Genomic DNA, 12190 nt, shown 5'->3' on the forward strand with positions numbered 1-12190 from the left:
AGGCAGAGCCAGGTGGATCTCTGTGAGTCTGAGGCCAGCCTGGCCTACAGAGTGAGATCCAGGAAAGGCACAAAGCTACACAGAAAAATCCTGTCTCGAAAAACAAAAAACAAACAAACAAAAAAAGAATCTGTAATCATTCTCTCCTAATTTGCACCTTTTGGCATGTAATATTTTGTAGACCTATTTTATATCCTAAATAATTAATAGAATCTCCTCTTTGTATTTTTTGTAATCCCCAACAAGGCAAAATTTTCTTTACTTCTCCAAATATTCTTTCTAAAGTATCTACATTTGAATCAGCTAGTAAAATGTTGTCTATGTAATGGTACGTTATAGATTGAGGAAATGTTTATGTATTACTTCCAATGGCTGTTGTACAAAATATTGGCACAGGGTTGGGCTATTTAACATTTCCTGTGGGAGAATCTTCCATTGATATCTCTTAACAGGCTGAGAATTATTATAAGTAGGCACTGTGAAGTCAAATTTTTCTCTGTCTTTTTCTTGTAAGGGTATTGAAAAGAAACAGTCTTTTAAAAGAGACAAAACTTCTGTTTTAAAAATGTTTCCCATTTTTTTAATGTGAGGGGTATAAACTTTCCTTTAACTAATTTGTCCCTTTAAGAAATCCCAATTAACTTACCAAATTGACAGTGACAATTCAGATGACAGTGTGGCAGCAGCCGGAGAAAGGAGCCCAGAGAAAGCCAAAGGGAAAAAACTCTAGTGCCAGCCGCACGCACGCGGGGACTTGCGAAAGCAGCTAACTCCTGTGGTGTCCGGAGCCCCCAAACCTATGGAGTTTGCTGTAACTCTACACTGAGCTGTCTCCTCAGCGCTCAAAAGTAGGCATATAATAGGATTGAAGTAACTGGAGGCGACTTAATTTGGTTTTTAAAATTCCCCCCATGCACTCAGGTTCAGCGTCTATCAGTGTAGATTGAGTGCATGGATGTTAGGCCTGTCCTGCAAGCGGGAGAGCCAAAGATTCAAGGAGTGATAGAGAATGGTTCATCGCCATTGCGGTGCTGGTTAGGTAAAAATAGAGAAGCGGCATAATAAAGAAGACATGTTAATATGACATCGACATGTGTGTGTCCTACAAGTCAGAGGTAACTCTAGAACAACAGTGTGGGAGGCAGCCAGCTCACAGGGGTCTCGGGGAGCGGGAGGGGAACAGGTCCCTGGAAGAGAGTAGAAGTTGTGATTCCACATAGAGCTAAGAAAATAGGATTCCATCTCGAACTGTCCTTGTCGCCCTACTAGCCGGAAGGGGTCTCAGCTGGGAGGAGGACAGTGCCCAGCATGAAGCCATGAAAGCATAGCCTCTTCACTCTCCTAAGAATAAGTCGGAAACAATGAGCACAGAACTGAGAGTCATCTCAAGGGCAAAGGGCACAGTGGCCCCAGACCACCACCCCACCCCCTCCGGGCTGTCAGCAGGCTGCTCTGGGTCCCCTGTCTTTGAGCCCTCAAGCTGGGATTTAAACTAAACAGATTTCCTATAGGAAATGCACACACAATAACGCTCTGCTAAAGCTACTTTTATGGACATTTCCCCTCAGAAATATTTCTCTCTGGAAAAATAAATTCACAGGATGTAGTTAAAGCCATTGTGTGTGTATGTTGGCTGAGCCTGTTCCTAAGTACTTCACCAAACAGGCCACCAAATCAAGAAGTGAAGGCAGGCTTTGTTCCTGTCTATCAACAGTGATATTTATTAATTTGCAACGCAGGGTGTTTTGAGCCTTTATGGCTTCAGAAATAGCCTTCTGCTGGTTCCCTGCCCAAGGTAGTGCCGTAGATTCTGACCCCAACGTGACCTCTGCAGGAGCCTCAGCTTCCACAACACCCCCTTTGTGCTTGTGCCCTTTGGTTTGGGGCCTATGAGGAAATAAATTCTAAGTGTGAGAATAATTAACTTCTGAAAAGAAAGGTCCCCCCAACAGTGCTTTTGGGTAACACAGCTAAGAGCAGTTACACGCTGTGACTTCTTTGCCTTCTCCTGTCTTCCAAGTCCTTTAGGGGAGCCTTTTGTCTACCCTCTGTCCTGGTTGGGGATCCAGCTGGACTTGCTCCTGATCCAGAGGGAAATCAGAGTGTTGCTTTCTGAGACAGTGTGGGCAGGCGGTGAAAATCTCTCCTTTAGTTGCAGAGTGAGGAGCTGGTGGCCCGTGGGTGAGGCCACAGAGCAGATCCACAGTTTTTGAACTAGTGGCAAGATGGCACTTTATGGGGGCATGTGACAAAGCAAAACCACCCACTGCATGGCCAGGAAGTAAAAGAGAATGAGGAAGGTCTGGGCCCCACAATCTGATGGGACATTTCCAGTCACCCCAGTTTCTGACATTAGGCTCCTCCTCCTAAGGGTTCTACCAACTTCTAATAGCCCCACAGACTGGGGGCCAGGCCTTTAATATCTGTGTCTTTTGGGAATAAACTGTACTAGGAGTCTACCCTACTCTAAGTGACTTCATTCTGAGGTTCTTCATTGGCATTTGCCAAGACCCTTGGTGTAGCTGCCTTGCATGCACAGGGGCCAATTCTCTTTGAGGCCACTCTTCAGCGCTCTACACTGGTCCGCAGGTCCCGCATTTCTGGATCTTGTTGGCTCTGGCTGTTGAGTGACATTGATCCACTTGTCCCCATAAGCCCAGGCAAGTTCCCCTGAGAGAAACACACCCTCATCCCAGCAGAGGGAGAGGTGAGTGTCTGCAGGAGATAGCTTCTGGGGCAGCTGTGAGGTGGGGTGATAAATGCCAGCAATCACATGGGTGGAGCAGGGCTGGGAGTCAGGGCCCTGGGGGTCAGATGGGATACCCGGTGAACTGGAGAAAGAGCTCCTGGGATGGTGTGAGGAGGCAAAGAAGCCACATCTGTGTGTGTACAATGGGAGGTCGGGGTGGGGTAGATAGCTGGGCTTCCCTAATGAAGGGCCTCAGATGTCTGCCTAAGGGGCACAAGGCTGGCCTTCAGGGATCATTAGCGGGTTTATGAGTCCAACTGATAGAAGCCATGTTTTATGGGAGGAAAATGTTACCCGGCAGTGAGGAGCATATAGTGAAGGGCAGAGTCCAGGCTGCAGACTGAGGGGCTGCAGTCCCAGCTTAGCCTGGTTGTGAAACTATAGTCCTGTGTTCTGGAGGCCCTCTGTCCTGGACTAACTTCCTGATCTGGTATGGGAGTCACTCTTGGATCCTCTCTGTCTGTCTGAGTTACTTCTCCTCTGGTCCTCTCCCGCTTCAGGCTGAGGTTTCTTCAGCTCAAAAGCTCCTACAGTTCCAGGACACAGTAGGCACCACACACAGGCAAGTGTAGTCTCTGCACTCCTGCCTACGACAGTCCATGGAGCTCTTCCAAACTCCACTCAGAGGAAGCCAGGATTCCTCACTGCAGAAGAGAATTTCAGTGTGAGTCAGGATAAAGCAAACCCTGTGTTTATTTAGAAAAAGCTTTCTCGAAGATCTAAGCATGGGGATTAAGAGCTGACGATTGGGATGGAGAGATGGCTGAGAGGAGAAGAGTGCTTGCTGCTCTTTCAGGGGACCTGAGTTTGGTTCCCAAGCAACCGGATCAGGTGGCTTACAAGCACCTGTAACTCCATCTCCAAGGGAACCAACACTGGAACCTCTTCTGGCTTCCTTGGGCACTGAATGTATATGGCATATACAAACAAACATCCACCATCTCAAAAGGAAGGGAAACATGTAAGAGAACAACAGTCACACTCTGGAATGGGCACAGGCTTCTCACGGGAGAGCCGTATTCCGTGTGTCAACTGTGGACAGATCTTGACTTTTGAAATTAAATTGTTCAAAGGGTTTAAATATTAATTTAAAAATGTTTTAGCTAGGTGTGGTGGCTCATACCTGTGATCTCAGCACTTGAGAGACTAGGGCAGGAGATTTGCCATGAGCCTGAGACCATCAGAAAGAAGGGAGGGCAGAAAAGGGAAGGAGGGAGAGGTTTTGAATTGATTGATTGACTGATTTCACAAACTCCTACACTGGGGTCCGAAGCCCTGGCACCAAAAGGGCAGCTACTGGATGTCCCCCAGGAAAAGGTGAGTTCAGATCATTTATTGGAAGCTGTATGTACAGGTACACATTTCCTGGCATTTGCTCATCTTTTCTATCATTTGGAACAGGGCTACAGGCAAGGGCAGAGAGAAGCTGAGAATTTTTCTCTTCCAGATTTTGCTGGTTCCTGGCCCTTCAGTAAAGTAGTGAGCAATGAGCCTGGTTCAGGTAGCAGAGGACCTGATCACTCAGCTTTGGACCTGTAACACTGGCTCCAGGGCCGCCACCTTTGAAGGCAAAGAATTGCTGTGATTTGAGTACCTAGAGCTTTGAGTTTCTGGCTTTGAAAGGCTGGGACCACAGGGCTCTAGGTATCAGGGCTTGAATGCTAAGCTCTGAGGCTTGGAAGCCTGCTTGCGAGTTTCAGGTGTGTAGGTCTGTCAGCACTGAGGGAGCCACCTCTGTTTGTGATTTCTATTTGAAGAGAGTAAAATGCCCCTCAGCCAAGTGTTATGAAAGGAACATCCACAGGGGCTGCCCATACAGTTCTGAAATTTTCTGTATCTGTTGGTATATGGCACTCATGGAATTTTGGGTCACTACCCAAATTTGGGTTACCACCCCAATGAAGTGGCACTTACCGCCAGCTACAGTGACAGGGAGGGAACTGATGTGTGGAGGAATTGCCTCATTTGGGATCCACCAGCAGGATGTGGACTCTGCCTCCCAGAGCTTTGCAACTTGGCTTTGGGGCTTGGGTAGCAATGTCTATGGAGCAAGCAGGGAAAGGAGAAGATGTTTATGGGGCAAAGCCCAAGTCTTCTGGACTCACTGGAGAGACCTGAAGAATCTTCCTGCCTCCACCAAGGACGGAGAGTTGCAAACATGGTTCTTCAGAAGAATGGATAAGGCTTGCTTGGAACAGGTACCCCCCCCCCAATACTGCCCTAGGCTCAGGACCAGGAGAGATGTCCATTTCAGGCCCCCATTGATTCAGTGTACTGCCCAGTTCTCAGAGGTAGCTAGCTACAGAGCATGAGCTGTGGAGGGTCAGCACACCTGATGGGGTAGGGGCAGCTTCCTACCCTATATGCAACTGGGGACTCAGCCTGGTAGCCCCATGTTCCTGCTTTTGGGAAGGCCCTCTAGCAGCCTGCAGTGGGAAAAGGCTGAGATGGGATGAGGGGCGCCTGAGCCTGAGGTATCCTGGCTCCTTGCTGGATTCCTTTCTGGGTAGGTCTTATAAGCTCAGAAAACCTGGAAGAACTGGGATTTTGTAGGAGAGAATGTATTCTATTCCTTTACACTGTATGAATATATGTTGCTGTTATTGGTTTAATAAAGAAGCTTATTGACCAATAGCTGGACAGGATAAGGTTAGGCAGGAGAACCAGACTAAGGACATTGGGAAGACGAAGGGTGGAGCCAGAGGAGCCTCGAGAGATGCAGAAAGAAGCAAGATGAACGAGTCATGTTGAAAGAAGGTACCACCATGTGGCAGAAGGTAGATAAGAAATATATGTTAATTTAAAATGTAAGAGTTATCTAGTAACAAGCCTGAGCCATCGGCCAAGCATTTATAATTAATAAGTCTCTGTGCATTTATTTTTGAAGCATTTTTGTCCCGATGACAAAAACTCTGTCTACAGGGGAGATATGTGGGACTAGGTTTTCTTTGAGTAAAGGCCTGACCTAGTTAGCTGCAGGCTCTGAGGTCTCAAGTACAGCTACAGCACTAATCAGGCTCCTGACCTTGGGGTCCTGACCTTGGGGGTAATGGTAGAGTGTGGGTCAGTGAGAATGGGGACTTCTATTTGCCTTACTCCAGGTACTGAGAATGCTGCCATGTGCTTTGGGAATGGGAGACCACCTTCCCTTCATGAACCAAGGACTGCTTGTCTCTTTCCAAGAGCAGATGGCCTTTCTGGGGAAGCAGCAGAGGCAGGTGAGGGGCATGAAGGTGTAGGAGTAAGGCTCTGCTCAGGCCACGTCACCTACACACAAAGGATGTAAGAAAATAGGACAGCTACCTGGGCTCCTTGCGACTAGGGAAGTGGCACAGCTGAAGTTGGCTGCATACTTAGTCCCCAGAACCTTGGACAACCTGACCAGGCAAGACCCACCTAACCAAAATCTTATTTTATTTTAAAGATTTTTCATGCAATGTATTTTGATCATATTTTTTCTCCTCCCCCAACTTCCCAGATTCTCCCACTGACCCAACTTCAGATTCTTTCTCCCTCCCTTCCCCACACCTTAAACCAAAACAACAACAAAATAGTACACACACACACACACACACACACCAAACAAACAGAAAACAAAAACAAAAAACAAAACCATACAGTCCAGAATCTCTTTAAAAAAAAGAGTGCACTGGGTCAGTGACTTTAATCCCATCACTTGGGAGGCAGAGGCAGACTGATCTCTGTGAGTTCAAGGCCAGTCTGGTCTACACAGTGAGTTCCAGAACAGCCAGGGCTACATAGTGAGACCCTGTCGCGAAAAAAAAAAAAAAAAAAAACAACCCCAAAAACTGATGAAAATTAGCCATCTTAACCTTTTTTAAAGTTATGACTATAAGTAAACACGATATAATCAATCCCAAACCTTTTCATCTTTCCAAACTGGTATTGTTCCCATTAAAATACTAACTTCAGCGGCTGAAGAGATGAATCCATGGAGGAGAAGAGTTCAGTTCCCAGCACTCAGCTCACCACTGCCTCTAACTCTAGCTCCAGGTTTTCTAATTCCCTGCACACACAAGATGCTCACAGCATGCACACACATACTTTAAATAAATATAAAAACAATCTTGCCAGGTATGGTGTTGCACTTTCCCAGCACCTGAGAAGCAGAGGCAGGTGGATCTCTATGAGTTCAAGGCAAGACTGGTCTACATAGTGAGTTCTAGGCCACCCAAAGGCTACATAGTAATACCCTGTCTCCACCCTTGCCCCCCAAATCTTTAAAATGTATTCACTTCCTATTTATCCTGAGGTAGGATAGAAAGGGAAACAATTAGGTTGTGAGAAGGAAGAGGAGCCCCCTCACCCAGAAATTTGGTTGAAGCCTCTTACCCACAGAGAAGCAGGAATTCCGGCACAATTAACTGTTCAAGACCTTTTTCCCTCCTCAGCTATAAATCTGCAATTTTCTAGGACTTTCATCAGAAACTTTATTTACAGGAAAAGGACATGTACAAAACTCCTTATGCAGCCAGTGGCTCCTGGTTTTACCCTATCAGATTATAATTCCATCCAAGGCATGTCTGAAGCCACCCTATAATCTCATAATACACATGTACAATGTGCAAGCATCCTTCTGAGATCTAAGTTGAGAGCCATCAAAATGGTGTATATAGCGAGTGCTAAGATTGTGACTCCTTTGAGGATCTACATGTGGGTATACCTTTCTTTTTTTTTTTTTTTTTTTTTTTTTTTTTAAGATTCTGAACTTTTTATTTTCTGGCATGAAAAGTACAAATAATTAAACAATTCCATGTAAAAGTCAGTTACCGCGGCCAGGCCTGGAATCTCAGTAATAAATAGTCTAAACGCAACTTGAAGTGTTCGTGGGTTTGGGTTGAGGTTTGGTTTTTTGTTTTTTTCCTACAGTTCTTTTTTATCACCTCCAACATGGACTCTGTCCTGGTTTGAAACTTTCCCAATACACAGGATGAAGGGAGGGTTGGAGGGGCTGAGCCCCCTCCCTACTGGCCCTGCCCCTGGCCCCCAGGGACTTTGGAAGACCCAAGGGCCCCTCTCCCTGGGAGCCCTTGGCCTGGCCCTCTTGGGGGACTGGCCTCCAGGGAGGGGGCCTGGCTGGGCTAAGCTTGTGTCTTAGAAAAAAGTCCCCTCCTCCCAGTCTTGGGGGCAGCAGGGACCTAGGCCTCGGTGGGAGGGGGTGGGGGGAGGAGCCCCCTCTTCAGAGCCCGCCCTCCCCCCAGGGTGGGGGACAAACCCAGCCCTTATTGCTCGGATGCCTCCAGCATGTGCGGAGGGCAGGGGGAGACCCCAGAAACAGCAGGGAAAGAAGGGGTCGGACCCTCCTGAAGGCGGGGAGCCCCTGTCCTGCTGGGAGGGGGGATTAGGGCAGACTTAGAAACCACCAGAATAAATAGGTTTGGTGTATCGTGAGCAAGCTAGAGTTCACCAGCTAAATAGACAAAAAACTTCTCAAGACAATAGCAAAACAATCCCGTTGAGAGACCCTGGGCACCGACAGCTGTGGGGACCCCAGCCCTCGGAGCCCACGGCACCCCCGGGGGGCACTCCGCTACCATTACTGTTATTAATAATTATTACTTTAATGACTCCACTTCCCCTTTTTATAAATAAATTAGGCATAACCACATCTCAGCAAAACTGAAAGAAAAGGGACCCCTTCCTTCAACTTGCAAAGCAATGAGAACAGAAATATACACAAAGGTCCTTAACAGGCCAACAAGGATAATAAATAGTTAACATAGCAATAAGTTAAAACTACATGAAGCTAAATTCAGCAAAAAAGTACAAGAAAGTTAACTGGTGACAGTTTATCTTTTTTTTTCCTTTTTTTTGTTTTTAAATCGTCTTTGTGTGTGTTTTTGTCTTTTTTTCTTTCTTTCCTGTTGCTATATTTCATCTTCTGAGTTTTCTTTCTTTTCTTTTTTTTTTTTTCCGTTTTTTATTTTTTGGTCTTTTTTTAATTTTTTTTTTCTTTTTGTTCCTTGCAGCAGAAACTCCACAGACGGTTAAGAACAACACCAGGAGGGGTGGGGAGAGAGAGTTGGACGCTCAAATGGGACCGTGGCCAGACACCAAACGCAGAGGACACCGGAAGAAAGCAACCAGAACCAGTGGGCGGGCGGGCGGGGCTTCACGACTCTCGGGTGTGACTGGGCCCACTGAGGGGTGGGTTGAAGGTTTGGGGCTCCCAGGGGCTCCAGCCTGTGGCTTCTGTTGGAACCAGGCGGTAGCCGTTCAGGCTGGCGATGGCCATGGCTGCCTCATCATAGTTGGTCATGGTGACAAAGCCGAAGCCCTTGCACTTGTTGGTGGTGAAATCTCGGATGACCTTGACATTGGTGACTGCCCCAAAGGGTCCGAAAAGCTGCCACAGCACACTCTCATCGGCTTCCGGGGACAGGTTGTACACGAAGATGCACCAGCCGGCACCCGCAGCGCCTCCAGACAAGCCCACACCGGCCAGGCCGCTCATGCCGTCGATGGCGATTGGGGAAAACCTTTTGACTCCATAGGCCATGTTGAGCAAATTGTCCAGCCGGAAGCGCTGTGTCTGATGATGCAGGGGCCCCGCGTAGCGCCGGGCAGAGGACTGGTACAGGTGGGTGAGCAGGGCCTGTCCCGTCTTCTGACTCGGGTTGTTTGCGAACTTGACAGTGATTGGCTCGGCTGCACCCAGTGGTTTCTGTCCATTCAGTCCCTTGATGGCTTCCTCCGCCTCGATCCTCTTGTCAAAGCGGATGAATCCCACACCCCGGGAGACACCTGTGGCCTGGTCCAGCAGGATTCTGGAAGTGATGATCCGACCATACTGGGAGAAGAGTTGTTCCATCTCCTTCTGGCTCATGGTCTTGGGGAGGCCGCTGACGTACAGGTTAGCATCCCGGATAGAGGCGGAACTGGGGCGTGCATAGGACACCTAGTTAGACTTTGGTGGTATCTGTACTTGGTCTGTCGTGGGCTCCCTATCTGGGGGGAGCAGACATGTGTGCTGTATCTCCTCAGGAAAAGTTTTGTCCCTCACCCTCACTGCCTCCAGAACAGGGACACAACCGAAGCAAAGATGAGCTGGGCCTGAGTGAGAGCGCAGTCCTGGCTATGGGCAGCAAGGCCGGCCGCAAGCTGAGAGGCCTGAGGGGGAAGCTTCCAGGGAGGGAATCCCGGCAGAGCTGCCTTGTCCTGTGTGCTGTTGTGAGTGTGTGTCTGTGCTAGGACAGCAGTTACACGGTTCTCGCTCTGGTAGTGAGACATGCAAACAAGGCTGAGCCATCAGGGTTAGCGTGTGTGGGGGAGGAATCCCAGGAGGGCCGGCTTCATCTGGAGGGATGCCTGCTTGATAAGGCGGAGGGCACTACAGGAATGTGTGGAGATCCCCTGAAAACAGTTAAAAGTTAGAGGAAAGTCTGCGGTCTTTAAGATGAGTGCAGAAGAGCTAAGAGTGTCCGGCAGCCCAGCGGAGTTAGCCACTGTTGTGTGTAGTTCAAAATACATCTGAGCCTGAGATGGGGGCCTAGCAGGCGCTCGTCTGTGTGGAAAAGCCATCGCAACAAGGAAGGGAAGAGATGGCCGCATCCTCCGTGTTAGCCTCGGATCTTGATGGTCTTTGTCTGCAGTTTGAGGCCGTTGAGGGTGTTGATGGCTTTGTCCGCATCATTGGGGTCAGAATAGTTCACAAACCCGTACCCCAGGCTCTGCCCTGTGATCTTGTCCCGGACCAACTTGCAGGATTCGATGTCCCCGATGCTGCCGAAGAGACTCTTGAACTCATCCTGTGTCATGTTCTGGGGTAGGTAGTTGACGATGAGGTTGGTCTTGCTGTCGTCAGTGGCTCCGTTTGTCCCAAGGAGTGGCCCGTTGGGCAGGGCCGGGCCGGCCGGCCCCCCCCCAACCTGAGACTCCATGGCCCCCAGTATCTGAGTGACCATTCTTGTGTGCCCGGTGGGCGCGGTCCGTATCGAGGGCGGCTCCGGGGGTCGTGCACTCCTGGGGGGGCGCCCGGTGCTCACGCCGGGGTCCCGCCCGGGCGTCTGCGGCTGCGGACGCTGCAGAGGCGGAGATGGAGGCGGCGGCGCCCTCGAGGGCCGGGAACGGACCCGAGCCTGGGGATGCGCGCGCCGACGGCCGGGTCCCCGGCGGCAGGTGGATGGAGGGAGCGGGCGCGCGGTGGAGGACGCCCAGTGCGCGGCCCCGCGGGGCCCGGAGAGGTCGCCCTTCCCTACTAAGATCTCGGCAGCTCTGCCTTCTGCGGTGGGCCCTCGGTCCGGCCTGTCCGGTGCCGGGTGCCGGGTGCCGAGTGTCGGGTCCTTGCCTCTCGCCCGCCCTCCCTCCCTCCCTCCGGCCCGCGCTGCGCGCTCCGCGCTCTGGGGTATACCTTTCTTAATCTCTTCTAAGTCTATGTTAAAATATCTTCAATAAAACCTCAAATTTGATTTTACTAGTCCTAAAATTCTTGTCTGAGTCAAAGCCATAAATCCAGTTTGGCCTGTGTTACAGTCTCTAAGAGATAAAGGGACGTTCTCTGGCTAGGATGAAAGCATGGAGTTTTATCTGTCCCCTCACCACTGACACTCCCTCTTCTGGAAACAACCTGCAATCTACTATACCATTCTGTTTCTATGAAGTTGATTCCTTTAGTGACCTCCATGAATGGAATCATGCACGATTTGTTCTTTGTAAGTGGCTTATTTCACTGAGCATAGTGTCCTCTGGGGTTGTCCATGCTGTGACCTGGGACAGAGACTTTTTAAGGCTGTATGGATGGTCCACAGCGCCACAGGTTGATGTGTATTTATCCATCTGTGCACATCTGGGTGGTTTAACACTTGGGGCATCCTAGCTGGAGATTTGCAGTTGTGGAGTGGAGCCATAAGGCTGGGCCACCTGGCTCTTTGCCTTGCAGCGTCACTGGTGTCACCTGTCCCTCACGCCAGCGGTGTTATCAAGCCAAACACCACTGCAGCAATCTCTTCTCTGTGCCCTCAACACCCTCAACGCCCGTGGCTCTGCTCCAAGTTGCCCCAGCCAGCTCCACAGACCTGTGCAACTGAGCCAGTCGGGCACGAGGCTATGTTGGGTACCTATGGGTTGCTAGCTCTCAGCTCGTGTGCCATGACCACACAAAGATGCAGTCAAGTCACAGCCACGGTGTTGGGAACTGAGGCCTCACCTCCACCTCACCGTACGGCAGGGCGCAGCCTCCCCGGTTCACTGGGGTCCTTCCCCTGCAAGAGAAACTTTCCCTAAGTCGCGAAGGGGAGTATGGAAGGACCCGACGGCGTCCATGCTTAAGAGCTGTGGAGAATGTGGTGCACACGGCGTGTCCGGTGTAAAATCGGGAGCGCTTGAGGAAAGCCACTCGGTCTTGCCAGGCTACAAACACCGCTGGCTCCATGGAGACATTCTGGGCTGCATTCATCTAACACCACTTTACAAGTCACTGAC

At 49.7% G+C, this 12190-nt stretch overlaps 2 protein-coding genes across 2 annotated transcripts; both read right to left on the bottom strand.

The window, feature by feature from the left end:
• Positions 1-1693: 1693 nt before the first annotated feature.
• Positions 1694-12164, bottom strand: LOC143268269 (uncharacterized). Its single transcript, XM_076549596.1, has 3 exons — positions 11916-12164; positions 4664-4790; positions 1694-3393 (listed from the first exon to the last, which is right to left on the bottom strand). The coding sequence occupies exons 1-3, from the start codon at positions 12162-12164 to the stop codon at positions 3371-3373; spliced, it is 399 nt and encodes a 132-aa protein (XP_076405711.1). The 3' UTR covers positions 1694-3370.
• LOC143268270 (ELAV-like protein 3) lies at positions 8770-10804 on the bottom strand. Its single transcript, XM_076549597.1, has 2 exons — positions 10344-10804; positions 8770-9670 (listed from the first exon to the last, which is right to left on the bottom strand). The coding sequence occupies exons 1-2, from the start codon at positions 10672-10674 to the stop codon at positions 8883-8885; spliced, it is 1119 nt and encodes a 372-aa protein (XP_076405712.1). The 5' UTR covers positions 10675-10804; the 3' UTR covers positions 8770-8882.
• Positions 12165-12190: the final 26 nt, after the last annotated feature.

The sequence above is a fragment of the Peromyscus maniculatus genome, chromosome 13 (genome assembly GCF_049852395.1).
Source record: "Peromyscus maniculatus bairdii isolate BWxNUB_F1_BW_parent chromosome 13, HU_Pman_BW_mat_3.1, whole genome shotgun sequence".
Taxonomy (NCBI): domain Eukaryota; kingdom Metazoa; phylum Chordata; class Mammalia; order Rodentia; family Cricetidae; genus Peromyscus; species Peromyscus maniculatus.

What these genes read in the sequence shown, in the direction of transcription:
- LOC143268269 (XM_076549596.1), bottom strand. Translation starts at nt 12,164, where the DNA reads ATGAATGCAGCCCAGAATGTCTCCATGGAGCCAGCGGTGTTTGTAGCC. An exon ending in TGCCGTACGGTGAGGTGGAG is followed by an intron (nt 4,791 to 11,915) that starts GTGAGGCCTCAG and finishes CTTGCTCCATAG; the next exon opens with ACATTGCTACCCAAGCCCCA. An exon ending in CCCTGTCACTGTAGCTGGCG is followed by an intron (nt 3,394 to 4,663) that starts GTAAGTGCCACT and finishes TCTCTTCTGCAG; the next exon opens with TGAGGAATCCTGGCTTCCTC.
- LOC143268270 (XM_076549597.1), bottom strand. Translation starts at nt 10,674, where the DNA reads ATGGTCACTCAGATACTGGGGGCCATGGAGTCTCAGGTTGGGGGGGGG. An exon ending in ACTGCAGACAAAGACCATCA is followed by an intron (nt 9,671 to 10,343) that starts AGATCCGAGGCT and finishes CAAAGTCTAACT; the next exon opens with AGGTGTCCTATGCACGCCCC.